The sequence below is a fragment of the Seriola dumerili genome, unplaced genomic scaffold, assembly GCF_002260705.1.
Source record: "Seriola dumerili isolate Sdu_G_001 unplaced genomic scaffold, Sdu_1.0 BDQW01000073.1, whole genome shotgun sequence".
Classification (NCBI taxonomy): domain Eukaryota; kingdom Metazoa; phylum Chordata; class Actinopteri; order Carangiformes; family Carangidae; genus Seriola; species Seriola dumerili.
Genome location: NW_019174328.1, coordinates 7308735 through 7328525, shown reverse-complemented (window position 1 = coordinate 7328525; position 19791 = coordinate 7308735). Strand labels below are relative to the sequence as shown.

General features: G+C 39.0%; 3 protein-coding genes across 4 annotated transcripts; 2 read left to right on the top strand and 1 right to left on the bottom strand.

Moving 5' to 3' along the window:
- The first annotated feature begins 336 nt into the window (after positions 1 to 336).
- mrps6 (mitochondrial ribosomal protein S6) lies at positions 337 to 2180 on the top strand. The gene is made up of 2 exons (XM_022743845.1): positions 337 to 806; positions 2063 to 2180. The coding sequence occupies exon 1, from the start codon at positions 468 to 470 to the stop codon at positions 798 to 800; it is 333 nt and encodes a 110-aa protein (XP_022599566.1). The 5' UTR covers positions 337 to 467; the 3' UTR covers positions 801 to 806; positions 2063 to 2180.
- A 2695-nt stretch (positions 2181 to 4875) lies between these two features.
- Positions 4876 to 6290, top strand: LOC111220555 (cytochrome c oxidase subunit 5B, mitochondrial-like). The gene is made up of 4 exons (XM_022743661.1): positions 4876 to 5052; positions 5714 to 5784; positions 5859 to 5958; positions 6047 to 6290. The coding sequence occupies exons 1-4, from the start codon at positions 4953 to 4955 to the stop codon at positions 6157 to 6159; spliced, it is 384 nt and encodes a 127-aa protein (XP_022599382.1). The 5' UTR covers positions 4876 to 4952; the 3' UTR covers positions 6160 to 6290.
- A 98-nt stretch (positions 6291 to 6388) lies between these two features.
- Positions 6389 to 17585, bottom strand: herc4 (HECT and RLD domain containing E3 ubiquitin protein ligase 4). Of its 2 annotated transcripts, XM_022743660.1 has the most exons (24): positions 17422 to 17585; positions 16190 to 16460; positions 15881 to 16040; positions 15546 to 15622; positions 15222 to 15443; positions 15044 to 15135; positions 14575 to 14705; positions 14254 to 14408; positions 14054 to 14130; positions 13748 to 13872; positions 13508 to 13567; positions 12964 to 13075; positions 11367 to 11556; positions 11076 to 11248; positions 10829 to 10948; positions 10641 to 10739; positions 10299 to 10466; positions 9893 to 10036; positions 9480 to 9646; positions 9212 to 9278; positions 9009 to 9091; positions 8310 to 8493; positions 7800 to 7902; positions 6389 to 7684 (listed from the first exon to the last, which is right to left on the bottom strand). In XM_022743660.1, the coding sequence occupies exons 2-24, from the start codon at positions 16413 to 16415 to the stop codon at positions 7476 to 7478; spliced, it is 3144 nt and encodes a 1047-aa protein (XP_022599381.1). In that variant the 5' UTR covers positions 16416 to 16460; positions 17422 to 17585; the 3' UTR covers positions 6389 to 7475. The 2 variants fall into 2 exon arrangements, with proteins under 2 accessions (XP_022599381.1, XP_022599380.1); XM_022743659.1 differs by having other exon boundaries at positions 16190 to 17585.
- Between the last annotated feature and the right edge of the window lie 2206 nt (positions 17586 to 19791).

The following is a 19791-nucleotide window of genomic DNA, read 5'->3' as shown; positions in this document are numbered from 1 at the left end:
ATTACTTCAAATATTGTCTCTAAAATATAAATAATAAAAAACCCTAAATAATGATTTGTAGTTATAAAAATTATAGCTCTGGATTTAAAAAAAATATTTCGATCCGGTGGTATCAGGGAATAGAAGTAGAGTGAGGCCTCTTTAGCTAGCTCAATTCCCTTTAATGTTTAAAAAATACGCTTTCAAATGAAAATTTGTTGGCTTATCAAATCGGTATCGGAATATAGTTAGTAACTTGGCGTTTTAATGGTTAAACACCCAATTGTATGCGATGTTCCTCTTATTCTTCATATTTTATTAGGCATGTCGTTGTCAATAATGGCGCGTGCTTTATACGTCATCACCAAAGACCTTTCCTGTCCCTCGTGTCATAATATGGTCGTCTTTGGAGTGATCTATCGGGCAATGACACGGACCTAAAGCCAGCTGAGTTTAAAGTGTGATTCGAGGACTTCTTCGGTGAAGCCATGCCTCGCTACGAGCTGGCCCTAATCTTGAAGACAATGCAGCGGCCGGAGACGGCGGCTGCGCTCCGGCGCACAGTGGAGACCTTGATGGAGCGGGGCGCAGTGGTGAGGGACCTGGAGAACTTGGGAGAGAGACTGTTGCCCTACAAGATGACCAAGCACAGCGAGAAGCACAGCCGAGGGGCTTACTTTGTAGTCGATTTTTACGCAGCCCCCGACATCCTCTCAGGCTTGCTCAATCATCTGCACCGTGATGTGGACGTGGTGAGGCCTACTGTGCTGAAGAAGGACGCCCAGGTTCCCAGCACTAACTGCTGCGGTCCTCAACAGTGACTGAATGTAAGGGATTACAGGGATGGATAATGTGCATCACTAGGCTACTAACCATGTGTCTGTTGACTTAAACAAACGGCTGGTGTATGAGCAGGAGTGACGGTTTCATACACGTGTGCACAAGTCACCAAAATTTTAGGATTGTTTTGTTTACTCGTGTATGTCCAATGAATGGATAGCTGCAGTATTCAATCAAAAAGCTCAAACAAGTCATTGTATTTCTGTAGCTGTGACATCTAAGGTTTTGCTGTTTGCACACATTAATTGATTAAAAAAAATAAAGAGTAAGTTAATTGGAGTTCATGAATTTTCTGTGGATGGACCAAACATCTTATGACATACAAGGATTTTTATAGACTAATAGATTTGTGGAATTCATCAAATTGTTAATTTCCAAGTAGTGACAACTAAGCAGTTGGTTAAAATGTTACAACCAATAGGAGTGATGTCCAAAACAAAGCTGTACTAGGACTACTACAGAAACGTCCATCAAATATTGGCATTGGGTGACATAGGCAGGATTAGAAAACAGCATATCCTCCCTCATACTGTGATGTTCTGTCTTGTATGTGAAAATCAGTTTGGGCTTAAAGCCTGTGAAACATGCCACTGCTCACAAGTACTTTTGGGAGGCAATAAGTAAAGTGTTTATACTGACGTAAGTATCCCTTAGACATCATGAACATGTATAACAATGTAAGATTCAAAAGTGGTGTCCTCTTGTAGTTAACAAAGATGAATACTCCTCTATAGAAATGGAAATCCAAGAGCTTATGCATCAAATATGTTGGATATATAACATTGTAATTTCACCACAAATGCTAGAAATATTTATTTCTTGATCAGTTCCAACTTGCCTGATCATCACCCTGGGAAATGTAGTAGAGCCAGACCAATAAGTTGGTGTGGCAGATGTTGCTCTCTTCGTTGGTTTATCACAGACATATCAGTAGAGGTTGATTAACAAAAAAAAAAATGTTGCCATTACACACCTTGTCCACCAGAGGGCACTGACAAGTTTATATTTCATTTGTTGAATTTCATGCTCAGTATGTATCCTCATCGTGATTCTTTAACAAACAACTTAAGTGGATCTTTATCATCAATGTTGATGCTGTGTGTTTATGACAAAAAACTAACAGCTGACTTCATTGAATGTGTTCATGCAGTCAGTGTCCTTTCCCTTCTGTTTATGGAGATCTTGCTGTGCTGAATGTGCTGTAACTGAACCCTATGTAATGGTTGTTCCCTTTGTTTTACAGGTTTCCGCAGCTCACATCCAGAAGATGTACAGTGTGATGCTACCGTCTTTGACCTTTTCCATAGTTTTTGGCCTGCATTGGGGTCTAATGTTATAATAAAGTACTTTTTTCTATCTTAGTTGCAAGTTTTTTTTCACCTTCCTGTTCAAACATTTTAGACATTGTGCTACACATGATGTTTAGTGATGTGATGGCAATATCAATTTTCCTTGCCCTAGAGGTGGTTTATGTAGCTCTGAAACTACATTGTCATGATAACTTCAATTATATTAGCAACTGAACATAAAATTTGAATTAAAATGTAAATACCACTTTATGTATAGCACTGAAATATTTACTTTGAAAACCCTCTTCCTGAATTCATCTGGTCTGAATTTCACTTTGTGAAATTATCAATAGTCAATTTCAAACTGCAATTTGAAAAACTTTATTTCCAGTCTATATTTTAGGGGCCTCAAATTCAGATAGAAAATTCACGTGTCTAATATTATTATAAAGCTATCCAGCCCTGATCACTGCTTGTTTGTTTGCTTAGGTGGGTTGTCCTCACCTTATCAAATTAAACAGCCCTGCATGATTTTAAGAGATCAAGGTCACCATGTTTTTCAGGGACTTTCCCAGGCTGGTTGAATTTCATTAGTTGGCTGGGATGGTGTGTTTTGTAAGTTTACCTGTGCTTTGTCATGCTTTATCCAAACATACAGTAATCACCACACCATGCATTTCTGGACTTGAAACAATATAAGCAATTTTCAATAAATTGGTAGAAATTTTCACCCTTAAATATGATTAAATAAATTCCATCCTCATATTCCAAGCCTAAATGTTTTTGGGACATGCAGCAAAAAATGTCTATTTTCCCATCCAGAAGACATAAAAAAGAATGAGCATGATTCATGTTTCTGGCCACTATTTACTTCTTTTTGCTATGGTCTGGTGTCTTGTGAAAAATGGCTGTCTCCATATCCAAACTATTTATTGTAATGGACTATTTAATTCAGTATTTATCTATCTTTAAGCAATGCAACATCATCTTTACTGTGAAGGTTATTTTCTTCTTTCCTGTCTTTCAGTAAATCAGAAAATACAAGTCTGAGCATAAAGAATATATTCAGATGATTAGTAACTGTAATTTAATTAAGATTTTTTTCTCAGTAACTGTGACAGATTACAATCACATTTATTTTGTAATTTAATTATATATACCCGTTACATGTAGTATGTTACTCCACACTGCTTATGACCCCATCATTCTTAATGAACAAGTTTGGTGAAATCAGGAGACTTTAATTTGCAAAGAAATTAAATATAGTTGTCAGATATGTGTAGTGGAGTAAAAAGTATACTATTTCTTTCTGAATTGCAGTGGAGTAGAAGAATAAAGTAGCATAAAGATCAAGAAAAGTACAAGTATCAATTTGGTACTTGAATAAATGTAGACTATTTGATTACTTTCTAACACTGATCCAGAGTTCACTTTAACATACGAACACATAGGCTGCTGCTGCACTTTCATATTCGCATTATTATGAATCATTCACATTATTATTACCACATTATGTACATATCATGTACCTGAATTTCCCCTAGAGGATAAATAAAGTATATATCTATCTACCTATTATTAGGTTATATTGTCTATCATTGAATGAAAGCAGTTTAAATGCTACATAAACTTCGCCACAAGATGTCACCAGCCTTTTTGATTACGTCACTTTTGTAAACGATAAAAGCCCGATAAGTATTGTAGTACCTCGCCGGGTGCGGTGGCGCGCACCTGTAATCCAAGTCACTGGGAGGCTGAGGCTGGCGGATCGTTTGAGCTCAGGAGTTCTGAGCTGCTGCGGACTATGCCGATCGGGTGTCCGCACTAAGTTCGGTATCGATATGGTGCTCCTGGGGAAGCCCGGGACCACCAGGTCGCCTAAGGAGGGGTGCACCGGCCCAGGTCGGAAACGAAGCAGGTCAAAGCCCCCGTGCCGCTCAGTAGTGGGATCGCGCCCGTGAATAGACGCTGTAGTGCAGCCTGAGTAATACAGCGGGACACAGTCTTTTTACACCCTGTATACTCATCAACAAACAACTGGGACAACACGTGCGCTCAAACAGCATGTCTTATACGCTACAACAGCCCTGTCATTGTTTCTTTATCGTCTTATTTCAATGGGAAACCAGTGGTGTTTGCTGGTCCTACACCGCCTCCACCTGGAGCAGAGGCGCAATGACCATCAATCACACCAGTCACCCCTACATTTAATTTCTACCATTAACTCTGCCATTAATTTATACCGACATCTGCTACTAGTTGACGATCAAAGCTTTACAAAGAAACTAAGGCATATGATCAGTAAAAATACGATTCATTATTATAAAAGAAACTACACAAAAGCCCTATAAAGTGTTTAAAATGACCTTTACTTCAATCATCCAGATCATAATAATCTGCTACAGTAATGCAACTGTAATGATAATACAATATCAAACAGAACGAGGTCATTCTGTATATGAATACTTGTGATACTTTACGTAGCCCACATTTTGTATTTTTTACTGTGTGTGTGTGTGTGTGTGTGTGTGTGTGTGTGTGTCTAGAGCAAATGAAATAATATACCATTAAATAATCGAATCTAAAATAGTGTAGTTAATTTTGCTTTCAAATTTAAAATGTGTTATCCAAACTGAATTTGAATCTCTAACTTTTTCTTGCCTCTACCAGTGTCTCCCACCTGCTCCTCGTGCCCCGTCCGCTCAATTTCATTGGTCAGCGCATCCATCTTTCTGCTGTCGTTGGTCCGATGACCTGTCACTCAGTCGGTTTGTCGGGGTCATTTCAGTCCATCTGACAGCTGTATTCAGGTCATACTCGGTACCTGAAAGTGAGACCAGAATCATGGCGGGACGTCTCCTTCTCCGAACTTGTACAACAACATTGCGGCTGAGGAACAATGTGGTGCCTAGGCCGCTCCAGCGTGCCATGGCCTCAGAAGGAGGTAGGAGTCGTGTTTATTTATTACCGAAGAAATTATGAGTTTACACCGTGAAATAAAACCGCAGACTACTGTAGAAGCGCAACTGTCACTGGTCACAAGTGTGCGTTAAGTTCAGGGGGCTGGACTGGGAGTTTGTCAGTATTATTTTTAGTTAATGCGCAGTTTGGTATCTAAAACGCTGTATCATGAATAGTCACTTGCTACCAGCGGTCTCTTAGTTAATAGTGTTTAATGTAGAGGATAAATAACATTGACTTTTGACACGTAATCTTTATTCGCAGTGATAAAATATCTTGTTTGTGGTCACTTTATTTTCTGGGAGAGTGATATTTACTTGTAAATGTGTTCCACCTAAATGTGTGTTTGAAAATGTTTGAATCAAATAATGAAGGTCATTTGGTCTTTAACTCGCGGAAAGGCCTTTGATAGACCCACCTCCTTTGGCAGGCGTCTGTTGGTTTGATGCCAGTACCGATATGGCACAGAGGCAGGTTGGTGTGGGAGGCGTCCACTGCCGACGTGCAGTTTCATTGGCATTCAAGTACACGGACAGTCCGACTGTAAAGTGCACAGAGCACACCTTGCCAGATTACTCTGAAGGTGGTTTATAAAATAAAAAGAATTTGTTTTAATGAAAACCTCTGCCATATATTTTTTTCAGGGATACCAACAGATGAGGAACAGGCCACTGGACTGGAGCGCCGAGTCCTGATGTCCTTCAAAGAGGGAAAGGTATAGACAACTATTCACTCAAGTGCTGTCTTTAAACCTCACATGTACTAATTTTCTTTTACTTAACATTACAGGACCCCTACAGTATATTGGAGCCCAAATACTATAGTGGCACAAAGGAAGACCCTCAGATTGTGCCATGCACTCTAGACAAGAGGCTGGTGGGCTGTCTTTGTAAGTGATGTATATTAAACACTTATCTCATTTTTTTCTTGAACGTGTACATTACAAACCAGGTTACTCATAATTCAATTATCTGCAGGTGAGGAAGACAACACTGCTATAGTGTGGTTCTGGCTTCATGAGGGAGGTTCCCAGCGCTGTCCTTCCTGTGGTACCCACTATAAGTTGGCCCACTTCGAATTGCCACATTAAAACTAAATTCAAGTTCTGTATGATTGGGATCGCTCAGAAAACTGTATTTGCCTCCCTCATGCCCGTATACTGCAATGTGTGCATATCATTCAGCATGTACAGTTATCATTAAAATGTAAACCTGAACCAAATTGTCTGGATAGAACTCTGTTGTTGTTTTTAACAGATCCTCATCCGTCATGTTCTGACAAAGGACAAGAAAAAATATTGAAGCTAAAGTGAGCTGTGTTTAGTGGTACAACAATCGCTGATAGGTCGTACAGTCAAACACTGGAAATGACTGAATTTCAGTCATAGCCATAGTACACCAAAATTCTGACTTGGCCTATAAACTGGAGAGGACACATCAACTTAAAATTGTTGTCTTCCAATCCTTTAAATTGTGATATTGCACTGCAACTAAAAAGTAAGTTAAATGTATCATGTTAAAGTTACTCCCAAAGGCATGATGCTACAATAAATGATCAAACGTCACTGCAAACAAACCAATCCTCTAGAAGACAGTAAATAAAAATGACTTAAACAATAGGACGGTATTTTATCCCCAAAGTAACTCACATTTATTTCAGTGGCTTTACTTTGTTTTTATTTGTGGCTTGTTTAAGGCTTAAAGCCAAGAAAATCTAACGCTTTGCACTGCTCTCAATCAAATGTCACAACAGAACTTAACATAAAGAGTTAGTTTACATGTCTGGGTTCAAACATTTAATACACAGGGGGTGGACACAACATCATTAACTCCTGTAAAATACAATGTGAGGAACTACTACCACAGTGGAGCTTAAAATGTTACATTTTTGTCGACACCCTATAAGAGCGGTGTTGATTTAAATCTGGTCGTTTTGAGGCCACAGTGCTTGGATTACATTAGATTTTGAGGTGTTTCCGAGAAAAAATATAACAGGAACATCTCACTAATGTTTTACATCATAAGCTTCAAAAAGGTAATGCTGCTGCATTGAATTATATTTTACAGGTGTTTATGTTGTTGTATCCATGCCCTGTAAATACCAGTAGTTTGCTTCATCATACTTGTCATATCCAAACATGAATAAAAGCATATCTACAAGAGCAATATATCAAATGTGAATCAACTTGTAATAGGGCATCAAATACTGTGATGGTATGGAAAAAAGCTGGAAAACCAAAGTCAAGATTAATGTCAAAGTCTAGGCATCCAACTCTTAAATCATTTCTAGTGTCACTTGTCTTCCTCCTCTTTCCAACCAGTGTTCAAGTCTGCAAAAACTAAACATTCGGGAATGTGGTTGCCATCAACAGTCTCGACACGGAGTTCTAGGCATTTCTGTGTACTTTCAGGCAAGATTAAAGCCTTGATTGTGATCTATAGCCTGTAGAAGCTTCTCACGGAGTGTTTCCAGACTTGTGTATTTGGGCAGGTCCAGCAGGTTGAAGCACGTGTGGGCGACAGGTAAATAATGCTCCCCTCCACCGGTGGGCTGGATCACCAGTTTCAGGCATTTCATGCCCAAGATGGGTATGCGGTCACTTCCTGTGAGGAACACTGGAAAGGCGAGAGACATCGTGTCACTTTTGCAGCTGAACACAAAACATATGAATACGTTCACATTGCCAAAGGAACAGCTTCTCTGATGCTGCATATGGACGGCCGCACTTACAGAGGAACTGTTTTTTCTTCTCTAAAGGAAGACAGTGGAACACCTCCCAGAAGAGCCTGATGGTGGGATGGTCCGCCCAGTACTCCCCTTTGTATTCAGTACTCTGAAGAGTGGAGACAAGTATAATTGTTATTGTTATTGTTATAATACTATTTCTATACTGTACTATAAGGACCAGTGTGTAGGATTTAGTGATATATCTAGTGGTGAGGTTGCAGATTGCAACCAACTATATACTCCTGACCCACACGCCTCGCTTTTCCAAGTGTGTAGGAGAACCTGATCCCTGTGTGTGTGTTTGTGTGTGTGTGTATATATATATATATATATATATATATATATAGTGATGTGATTACACACCAAGGAAACCAATTATGAGTACTATATTCCATCTCTGCCAATAGAGCCCCCAAAATCCTACACACTGGTCCTTTAAACTTATTAGGCTGACTCTGACAAAATGAGTTGCTGAGATGACATATTTCTCTTAATCAATATTTAAAACAAGACCTTTTCAAGCTCCGTCCAGTCATAGTTGGTGTTGCCAATGACCATGGCTTGCAGTTCGTTTGGCTGGAACAGCTCTAAAACTTTTCCACCGCACACTTTGTGAAAGCCTGCATAGAAGCACTCAAACAGTGGGGCCACTGACGTGTTGAAAACATAGTCAACATAGGCATTGACAAATTCCTGCCTGGAGAAAAAGGAATTCATATGAAAATAAAGTGATGTAAAGAAATATGTTACATGTAAAATGCAATTGGAAGAAAGCAATAATACCAGATTTCTGACAGCATATAATACAGAGGATGATTCTATTATATATATATGATATTTTCAGGATGAGTTAAAACAATTCACTGGTTAAAGGTTTGTAACATTTAAGCAGAAAAACGTCTGAGTCTTAAAAGGAATAGTTTAACATTTTGGAAAAAGCCCAGATTTCTGAAAACATATTTTTACACTTAACTCTTTATTCTTAATGAATTAAACAAACAACACAGAATGTTTTAATCAGCTATCCCCCGACCCAAACCTCCGTCTTTATGCTAAACAAACTAGCTACATTTTAACCATAAAGCCATCAGAATGGTATCAATTTTCCAATCTAACTGTTGGCAGGAAAGTGAATGCATTTATTTGCAAAAATGTAAAACTATTCCTCTAAACATCTGCTAATGGTTAATAGCACAGGTGAGAAAATTTTACCTGTTTGATGTATTGACATTGATGTCTTCGCCGTTCTGTACTAGTTCCAAAACCTCTGTGGCACCATAGTTTTCCTCTGTGATCTGAAAAAAACAAAGACACTGTTTAGATTTTGTTTATATGATTTGCACATAGCACAACTGTTTATTTGAAGCTGTATGCACCACAGAGACTGTTGACTGCTGTTACTGCAATTATCTTACTGTGAAATTCAAGCAGAACGTTTCCTCAAGGTCATCCTCCGTGTAGTCCAGCAACTGCTGCAGACTCCTGCTTTTACAAGAGATACATTTATCATTATTTTTATAGACAATTTTGAACGCTTTTGTGTCAACTCTCTCTCTCTGGTAATACACTGTAATTGCAACTTTAAAAGATCCGATTTTAGACGCGGCAAAGAAAACACCAAGGTAAACAGACGTTCATAAACATGTTAAAAGGAAACCTCAGATGACTGTTCCTTGATCTGACCTTCCCACATCTGGCATTAGCTCTTTCAGGTCGTCTAGCGTTGGCTTCCTCTTCAGAAGTTTCTTGTAAAGGGCCACGGGGAAGTTGAGCTCCACTATGGTGAGATTGTAGATGGCCAGACCACAGATGACCCCAATGAGGTTGAACAAGTCAATGTCCTCAAAGGTCTGCAAGGGACAGTCATTGAGTGTCAAAGATTTTATGGAGGGCAGTTTCTCCTAAGTTAAATTCAGACAGTGGCTAGTTTACCACAAAGATATGGCATTTACATGAGCCAATTCATGTTATGACCGCTTTGTTGTCCCCATTATTGAGGGTGCTTTAGAGCGCACTTAAAAACATTGCTAGTGATGTTTCAGGAGCGTGAGCATACACAGGTGAATTATTACACAATTACATTATTACACAAGTACCTTGTTTGAAAACCAGATGAGCCTGGACTCCTCGTGGTAACGAAACATGCCGTATTTGGGATCCAACAGCTCTTTCATGATCAGGAGGAAGAACTCCTTTCTCACACCTCCTGCATCGACCGCCTCTTCTCCCACAAAGATCACCTGCCATGGTCACAAACATAAGCACAACGGCAGTACTTTTCATGTCTTCGCCTAAGTGGCCCCACAGATTTGTAAATATAGCAGAACACTTTAAGCTACATAATATTTGATGAACCTGGCCATCCATATTGAGCTGTAATAAATCACTACAATTTTTTAAAGTTGGAAGGCTCCATAGAGCTAAGGCGAACTGCAGAGTCACAGAGTAAATGTCACTGTGCGCAACACCTCACATACCAGTTTTAATTCTAGCAGCTTTTACCTTCAGCGGTTTCTTGTAGTCAACATTCTTAGACTTCCTGAGGACTTCCATGGTGTCGCCAACAATATTTTCCCTCCGGACGATGAGGATGAGGCACGGGTTGACAGATTCCACTGCTGGCAGGAACATGGAGCTGAAGTTCTGCATCTGCGCCTGGTCCACTGCCATCTATCAGCGCATGGAGGGAATGATGAATGATGAGAACGCTATATGTTTTCGAAGACACAATGATTTGACAGCACTAGATTAAGCTCTTTTACGCAGGGTGAAACCAGTCAAGAGGAAGAAGAAAAGTAGCTCATGATGAAAGAAACCTCGAGTAAGTGATTTACTGCACATTACCTGCATCTGGATCACAGCATCAGTTTGAAGCAGAGTGGTCTTCGCTTGGGCATCAAATACAAAGGGATACCTGCACAGAGTCACCACACCGTCATGACCCTGAGGATACAGAGGCATAAACAAATGGATCATACTGATGCCTAAATATAGACAAATGTAATCAAGTGAATCATGGAGCAGGAACTCACCAGTGGGTACATCTGCCTCTGAATCCATGTGACGTAGTCATTTCTGATGTCTATCAGGTCATCCAACTCATGGATGTAGAATTTATCATACTGAATGATGTGTCCTGCTCTGTCACTCACCTGAAGCAGCAGCAAAATGGATGTTAACAACTGTCTGTCAAGGTACCGCATGATTTACTGTTATGAATTTGACATGTGAAAGCAGCTGTATCACAAATTTTGGATTGGAATTTTTTTCATTTCTCACCGTGTGCAGGATCTCCAGGAGTCGCAGGGACGTGTCCAGGAAACAGGTGAAAATTCTCTGCTCTACTGAAGGAATGCCCACCTTGTGCATCTGAAGCAGATACACCACCACCTCCTTGTACACCTCAACAAGCCACTGGAAGACGGGGGGCTCAAACGTAGACCACCAGTTTCCTGACGCAAACACAAGATGAAAAAAGTTGGGGTTTTTTTGTTTTTTTTAAGATGAAAAGCATAAACTTTTGCACTGTGTTTGGTGTGAAGCATAAAAAAAACATCATCTTCATCCTACCTAGAACCTTCAGTGCAGCCTCTTTCAGGCTGAGGAGTGATTTGGCAAATGGGATGGCAATAGTCACATAATTATTTCGGTCACTGAAGAGAGGGCATTCTGGGAGAGTGAGGTAGAGTCTCAGGGCTTCAATGTCTGGAGGAGAGCTGCTCAGTCTGGGAATGAGGTTCTTTTCCAGACTGGCAGCAATCTGAGGTAGACAGAAGAAAGTATACAGGTCTGTTATGCTTTAATGTACCAATTCCTAATTGATGCAACTCCTAACTCGAGTGGTGGTGGTGGGGCAAAGTGTAACAATAACATATTCAGGCGGGGTAGGATGCTAAAGGTGGCAGAGGATGGAGCTGGAGCTGGACTCAAGACAAGATGTCTTGATATCAGACAAGGTGAGCTCATAAAGTTGCTACTAAAAGTCATTGCAGCAGTCTGGACTGAAAGGAGATATGCACTAACACTAACTGTATATACAATATCATAATACAATAAAAAAAATAAAAATAATACAATATTACACAATTTGAAGATTTTTGTAATTTACAGAAATACAGAATGAACTCTGCTGTCAAAACATAATACAGGATTTTATTAAAGCTTCAATAATCAATATTTCTGTATTAACAATAATAAAAAAAAAAACTCACTATGTGTAATGTGAAAGGTTTCATTCATAGTGACAAACCCACAAAGAATTATCACCTGTTCCCCAAAGCTCTATGACGCATGTTTCAAGTTTTGGTTTTATGCCCCACAACTTTACTGTTTTAGTTCACTGCCAAGCCTCTCATCAGCATCGTTTCCAGATGCAGCAGGCAGCTGTTTTCAAAGAAAACCCTCTCATAAACCTACTGTACACTGCATGCCCAACATGAAAGGGCAGACAGACAAGGTAAGCATATGTTGTAAAGCCCCTCAGTGAAAGCATCATGCAGCAATTGCAGTAAGTTGAGAAAAAAAACTGCAGACGGTCCTGAAAGTGTTACAAACACACAAAAAGAACCACTACAAATACATATGTTTACTTGCTAATTCAGTTTTAAGTGCAGGTGTGACAATACATGTTATGGAAGGGAAAGGGGTCCATTGATCCACTTCAATGACAGTTATACATTATATCCACATCTAAACCAAATCCATGCAGGTAAGAAAATCAAAATTATATGAGCATCTTACAAAAAAAAGACTGTGATGAATTCTGGTACAGAAACAGAAGCCAAACATTCTCTTTCCAAAAATTGTGTGGAAATCTTTTTTGGGGAGTTTCCAGAAAAATACTTCCTTATCAAAGCCAATGAGACACAGGGCCACAAATTCAAGATGGTGGGCAATGTGCCCTACAATGGGCGTTGTGGCATAAAATGTGTCTTGGAATATTCATTAAGAAGTTTCTGAATCTACACCTGAAGTAAACACTGTGATCCATCCATTATGATGCTACTTTTTTCTACCCACAAGTACAATACATGCTGCCACTGCAACAATAGTAACAATATTAGTACAATTTTATTTAAATGTTGAAGTACACTAGTGGCGAAACAGCAATGGAATACATAGATATGGTGCACCAACAACAGGACTTCTTTTTTTTTTGACCACTGACCTGCTGAGCTATCTCAGGGTGATCTTGTTGAATGACTCTGTGAAAGAGGATGCGAGCCATGTTCATATCAACCCCTGAACATTTGCTGCTGGTACTGTAGTGATCTGGATGACTGTGTGACAGAAACAGACATTTCACATGAAACCATGCAGGTTGCATTCCAAGTATTTAGGTCACCAAATAAACCAACGCTGCTTACATACAAGAGGGGAACTGAGTATTAGAAACACATCTTATTATAACACAACATCACTGAGTACAGCTCCAAACCAGTTGGAGATGAATCAGCGTCTCCCTGACAGTCTCAACAAAAACTAGGTCTGATACTTGTAGGTTACTAATGAATTAATGAATTAAAGAATTAATTAATTAATGAATTAAAGAATTAATTAATACGTTGTAAGTCGTGTGTAACGACAAAGGAACAAATCAGTAAAGAAAATGCCTTGGATTTCACAATAATGAAAACAAACTTATTAGTAATGAAATAAGACTTTTGGACCAGACTGCGGATAAAAATAGACTTCATTTGAAATGTGATTACCTCATTGAGAGAAAAGATCCATTGAGGCAGCTTGCTGAGGAGAACACGAGGTCAATCTCACTGAGGGAATCATAAAAGTCAAGTAATTAGTGTGACTACTTTTCAAAAGCAAATCTCCATAAAGAACCGACAGAATCATGACTTTTCCAGTTGCAAAATATATGTCTGTGATGAAGTAAAACTAGCAACAACATCCATAAGGCGTGGTCAGCCATGGTTCTTGTGAGGAGAAGACTTTACTTGGAGATTTCCAGCGGGAGTCTTCCTGGTGAATGGTTCAACCATTTTTGTATGATATCCTCATTAAAGGTGCAAATCCTTCTGTGAGGATCTTGTATCCTCACATCATCTATGTTCTGGAGGTTCTACAAAAAGAAAAACAAGACCAACGTGGATCGTTTTTGTGAAGCAGTCTGCCTGATTTATTCAGCCATGTTGATTTGAAAATTCTCTGATTATGGTTATTGTATGTTAAGAGGTTGAATTTACTTCAAATCTGTGAGAAACCTCAAAATATGAGAAGTCCCTTTATTCCTGAAAACTTACAGTGGCAGTGCAATAGTGAGCAAAACTCTGATCTCCTCCAGCATAAATCCTCTTGACACAACAGCTCTGCTCCGAGTCTGCAACGTATTGGAATGAAAGCAAGAAATAAATGTATGGATGAATTTTCTATGGGTTTTGTCTTTTATTCTGTTCCTCTTGTCCTGAGAAATCCCATGATGCAGCTTTATTTACTGTCTCACCTGTATCCGCAGGAGAATTGGAGGCTACCCAGGGACCTTTGACGGGGGCGGGGCTTTTCCTGTTACAAGTGGAGCGTGTACCAAGTTGCCCGTTACCACCAAGCCCAAAGGAGTCCATCTTCCCACAGGAGGGTGTGAAAGCCAAAGTGTGCTGCCTTATGATTGCACAACAATTTGAAAAAGTTCTTAAAAAAAAAAACTTCAATAAAATTCAATTACACCCAGTTTAACTTTTATAGTGATTATCTAAAATTACATTATGTACACGTAACAATCATATAGTCATGTTTGAGATAAAATGTGAAAAAATACAGATTTTACCTTCCACATGAAATCTGTGTAACTACATTTCCCATGAGCTCAAACACTTTCCTAGGGTTGATTTCATGGTTTGTAGAGTTATGTCCCAGTTGTCCGTATCCTCCTGCTCCAAATGTAAACACACCTCCTTCCTGTAAAATCAGCAGCACCAGTTATGTTGACCTTCAGGACAAGAGTTAGCCATGGACTTTTTAAATAAGTCACAAAATTCACAGACTATAACAAGTCTCAGGTTAAGCTGTCCTTCTGTCCCCATATATAAACAATTAAGCTGGTTAATAAAATGTAATCAGAACAATTTGAAATGATGGTCAAACCTACAAAAAATAAGGCCCAAGCAGTAAAAACCATCAGTTCACTACAACAAATAACACCCCACTTTGATTCAAAGTATCCCCAGATTTAAATCAAGGTCTTCCACACACAACACTGCAGGTGGTTCAAATAACCACAAAAGTATATAACTTAACTTGGTCAGTGCTGCTGTGTGATCTTCTCCACAGGAGATGTAAATCACTCTCTGCGATCTAAGGGACTTCAGCAGGGCTGGGAAATATCGATCTGAAAAAAACATCCTGACAATTAGACTGACTTAGGGGCTTGAATGCTCAAAAGTACTTTTACTAGCACTAGTTTCAACCACCCACCATTGGTGTCATTGAGACCCAGCTGACCAAACTTGTTGCGACCCCAACCAAACACCGCTCCTGAGAGAGTGAGGGCAAAGCTGTGAGCACCACCTGCTGATATCTGAGCAAAAGGAATGCCCTGCAGAGACTGAATGATTTGGGGTGTGGAAATGCTTTGTCCATTAATTCCCAGCCCAAGTTGTCCATATCGATTCTGGCCCCAGGAGAAGACCTGGCCTCCTGTGCAAACAAAACAGATATAACACTGAATGTCTGAACATGCTGGAAACATAATAAGTTGAATAAATAAATGTGCATTGTGTAGGTGGAAACCACCCTCACCTCTTGAAAGTGCATGGGAGTGCCAATACCCACAGGCTACCTGAGTGATTTGTACGTCTGACAAACTCTTGATGTTTCTGGCATTTTACAGGCAGAGAGAAATTAGCATTTTGAAAGAAATTAACATGTTAAATAAATTCCAAATTTTACATTGTTTGCAACAGAATTTAATTATGAAAGTCACATTGACATTTAGAAAACAGTATGCTGATAGTTTTATCTGTTTTAATTACATTTGTCTAACATAGGGAAGAATAAGCAAATAGTGTGCAATGCAAAACAAATAAAAAGGCTTCATGCAAATCAGAAAATATGAAATTAGTTGCTGAATTTACCTAGGCACACGAACACATTCTTCAAAGTTATTTAGGCCGAGCTGTCCATCTGAGCCAAGACCCCATGAAAAAATCTGCCCTTTGTCATTCAGGGCGAGTGTGTGGGACTCTCCACATGACACCACCACTATGTTTTGTGCATCCAGAGCCACAACCTGTTCTAATAGAAGATAAAAACAAATGTTTGTGTGAGGAATGATTTTACCAGCTGTTATCATAAAACAGAATTAAATAGTAATAATGGTGATGATAATAATAATAATAACAATACTACTACTACTACTAATAATAATAATAATAATGACCAACCTGGTTTCTTTCTGGACTTCTCATGTCCCAGCTGCCCTAGGTCATTGCAGCCACAGGTGTATACTGTCCCATCCTCCAGCAGGAAGGTTGTGTGTCTCCGGCCACACCCCACATCACACACTTGCTTCCCGTGAAAGAATTCACATTTTCGTGGCTCAACCACAATCTCCTCATCAATCCCACCCAAGCCCAGCTGTCCGTAGGAAGCATTTCCCCAGCACAGCATTGTAGCACTCCTCTTTGGCTATACACGCCAGCAGGATCCCCGTCTCTATGAAGACCAGAGAGACACCGCGGCTAATGGAACCTGACAGAGCTCATTCAGACATCCACAGTTTGAGTTGCAAGATTCACTTCATCTGGTATCACCTAGCAATGTAGCCAAATAACGCTATGGCTAAATAAAATAATCGCTAGATACAATAGACGCGTACGTGTGGTTAGCTTAAATAATGTCTTTAGGATAAAATGATATATACTAACACCAGTCCAACGAGGTCGTAGCTGGCCAGGTAACATGTCAACACATTAGCCAAGTAAGCTACAGTTAGATTAACGGTGCTAGATGAGTAACGTTCACAGAAATCATCTAATATCACCACTTCCGCTTTGGGCGACTGGAATTCCAAATTAAAACACATGTCAAAACGCGTTTAAACAAAAGTTTTGCTAATATTTCTTATCTAACCATATTTAACCAACACACTGAGAGCTCACAATAAGGGCCGCTATAATTAAAAAAAGAACGGTCATGTTTTTTTCTGAGATTTATATGAATATGCTTTCAATATTCAAAGCGGAAGTTTTATTCTTGTTCTCACTGGGGGACCGCGGACAGAATTCCTCTTTACGATCCTTCATCATGATCACAAGCGAGACAGATCATTCTTGACTGATACAACTTGACCAAGTTTATTTGACATTTCTTAACGTTGCAGTATTACAACTAGCGATGACAGTAAATGATTTAAGGAGAGAGTTTTTAGTAAAAGCGTTCGACACGTGGTGACATTGGTGTAGCATGGCTTTTCTCCAACATTGCTGTAATGTTAGCAGGCTAACGTAAGTCAGGGCTTAATGTAGCTAAGAGTTAATTTTGTAAGGTGACTGCATAGCCAAGCAACGCAAATTAAGATGTGTCATTCCTTTACGTTTTGCGTAAGCAGTTAAAAGTTACAGCCAGGACTAAGTCATCTACCGTTATAACGGTAAAGCCAGATAGCAAATCTTACCAAACCCGCCAGATCTGACAGCCTTACTGTTTTCCACTGTATTGCTCACTAGCTGGTCCGACCTTTAAAAGCGCACATAACAGCGCATTTTCAGTTTTTAATGTCAAAAGCTAACCACCATCTGCTTGCAATACCCAATCCCTCTACTCCAGTGTTCTGTCAACAACTGCTGTACGGTGATGCCGAGAAACCACTCAAGTTAGCTGTATTAGACTTTGAATTTCCGGTTTGTCCTTTAGCAACGCCACTCTTATACAGAAGCAGAGCAGTAGGGCGTACAAGAAAATTCATCTATACACTCCACTTTCACTATATACTGAAAGCAATATCGGGGTTATCTGAAAATCTTACTTAAAAAGATGTACTGTGAATGTAGTGTACAGTAAATACAAACGCTGTGATCTTTAATTTGAAGGTACGCTCACTAAACCGGAAGTGCCACTGCTTTACTTTACGCTTTACTAAATGACGGTGAAGAAATGTCGCGAAGCGTCCAAAATGTTCTAGATGGAGCGCCCGCGCGCATGCGTCTCTCTGCAGTTAACTATGTACACACTCTGTGTGTACAAACACACACACACACACACACACACACACACACACACACATTCTGGTGGGAGTGATGATTGGCAAGAGTGTATCATACTCCTGCCATAATATGAGTAGGTGGAAAAAGGTAATTCACACCCTAAAATGGAAATACGATAAGAAAAAAAAAATGACAAGACAAGTCAAAGCCTTATGTTTAGAAGTACTATAGAAAATTGCAGTACTCTGTATGCTGAAAATATGGTCTTGGAGAATTTTACACTGTCATACAATATATTATTAGTTTGTTTCTACCTATACATTGGCATGTGAGTAGCATTTTATGTTGTAGCAGGTGGAGAAATACTAAAATACTTTTTACATGGGTGGGTAGTTTATAACAATGTGATGTAGTCTATTTTATAGACTTATTATCTTTTTACAAGAAAATCCTAATTTACATAGAAACTAATGGAGCAAAAAAAGTATCATATTCCCTCTTTAAGGTAGTGGAGTAGCAGTATAAAGTGATGTATATCATTAAAGTGTAGTAAAACACAAGTACCTCAAAACTTTACTGAAGTACTTACATTTACTTACATTAATAATTACATTCAGCCCCTGGCGCTTCTTAACATGTGTCATTAAAATTTGAATGGTGTCAATTTGATGATTAATTTTTTTTTAAAAAAGAAAGAAAAAACAGACTTTTGGTTATACTGTGTGTATAACCAAAAATATACATAGTCCTTTTAAAAATAAGAATGATTGTATTAAATTCTGTCTATGAGAACCTGTTTGTTCCAAATGACAATGCACTTTCAAAGTACATTAAATGTAAATGGATATTCAAATGAACAGGTGGTGGTTCATTTCTTTTTCCAAGTAATTATCAATGCTGCATCATAGCTCATTGGCCAGGTGCAACTTATGTAATTGTTATTTACAGGTAACAATCAAGAGATACAATCTAAACTGGAAACTACGTTAACACTTGCACAACAACCAACAATTCACGCAGCCATTTGCGTAACACCACATTTGTCTCATGATTAACATCTTTCAGCTGTAAGAATGGGTGCTACTCGAAAATGCAGTATATCCTGTGGTGCTGGTTCTTCATGGGAGTTTTTTCTCGTGACTTACGTACCGTGGTGTGATGTCTCAGGGCAGGAGGAACTTATTTGGTGCACTTTAAGTTACAAATCTTTACACACGCAGGACAGAGCCAGGAGGAACAAACATGTTTCACTTGCTGGGAGTAAGTAAAAACATCTTTATTTATTTCTTTAATATTTTAGCTGAGGGTAAGCATTTGTTAACAAATCAAAGTTTTTGTCTGGGACTGTTATTGACTGTGTTTTTTTAATGCTCAGATCGTTGGTGGCCTTCTCTTCATCATAATGTGCTTTTCAAAAGGACTTAAAGAGGTGAGAAAACATTTACAAATTAGATTTTCTGTTTTAAAATGTAATTTGGATAAAGAATGAGACATAACTCAACCTTAAGAATACAGATACAAACAGAGACTGCACTGCATCTGCTAGAGGAAGCGACCAATGAGAGGAAGTAGGAAACAAAGTGTGATTTTATGAAATTATTATTATCTTTGACAGGGAAATAAACCTAGAAAATCACAGCTGCTTGAGTCGGCTGCCAACAACAAGATGGTAAGTAATTATCAATTAAATACTGTAATTTTCTATAATGATTGAGTTGAGTTAAATAGCTGATATTAATCTCTGTAACAGAAGGATCTGAGTGAAGAGGATGTGCATTTACTGGCCAGGATCCTCTCAGTTGGATTGGTGGATGCAGATCCGAACTACCTCCACCATCTTA

What these genes read in the sequence shown, in the direction of transcription:
- mrps6 (XM_022743845.1), top strand. Translation starts at nt 468, where the DNA reads ATGCCTCGCTACGAGCTGGCCCTAATCTTGAAGACAATGCAGCGGCCG.
- LOC111220555 (XM_022743661.1), top strand. Translation starts at nt 4,953, where the DNA reads ATGGCGGGACGTCTCCTTCTCCGAACTTGTACAACAACATTGCGGCTG. An exon ending in TGTCCTTCAAAGAGGGAAAG is followed by an intron (nt 5,785 to 5,858) that starts GTATAGACAACT and finishes TTAACATTACAG; the next exon opens with GACCCCTACAGTATATTGGA. An exon ending in GAGGCTGGTGGGCTGTCTTT is followed by an intron (nt 5,959 to 6,046) that starts GTAAGTGATGTA and finishes AATTATCTGCAG; the next exon opens with GTGAGGAAGACAACACTGCT.
- herc4 (XM_022743659.1), bottom strand. Translation starts at nt 16,415, where the DNA reads ATGCTGTGCTGGGGAAATGCTTCCTACGGACAGCTGGGCTTGGGTGGG. An exon ending in GAATGTGTTCGTGTGCCTAG is followed by an intron (nt 15,623 to 15,880) that starts GTAAATTCAGCA and finishes GTAAAATGCCAG; the next exon opens with AAACATCAAGAGTTTGTCAG. An exon ending in ACACAGCAGCACTGACCAAG is followed by an intron (nt 14,706 to 15,043) that starts TTAAGTTATATA and finishes CTGATTTTACAG; the next exon opens with GAAGGAGGTGTGTTTACATT.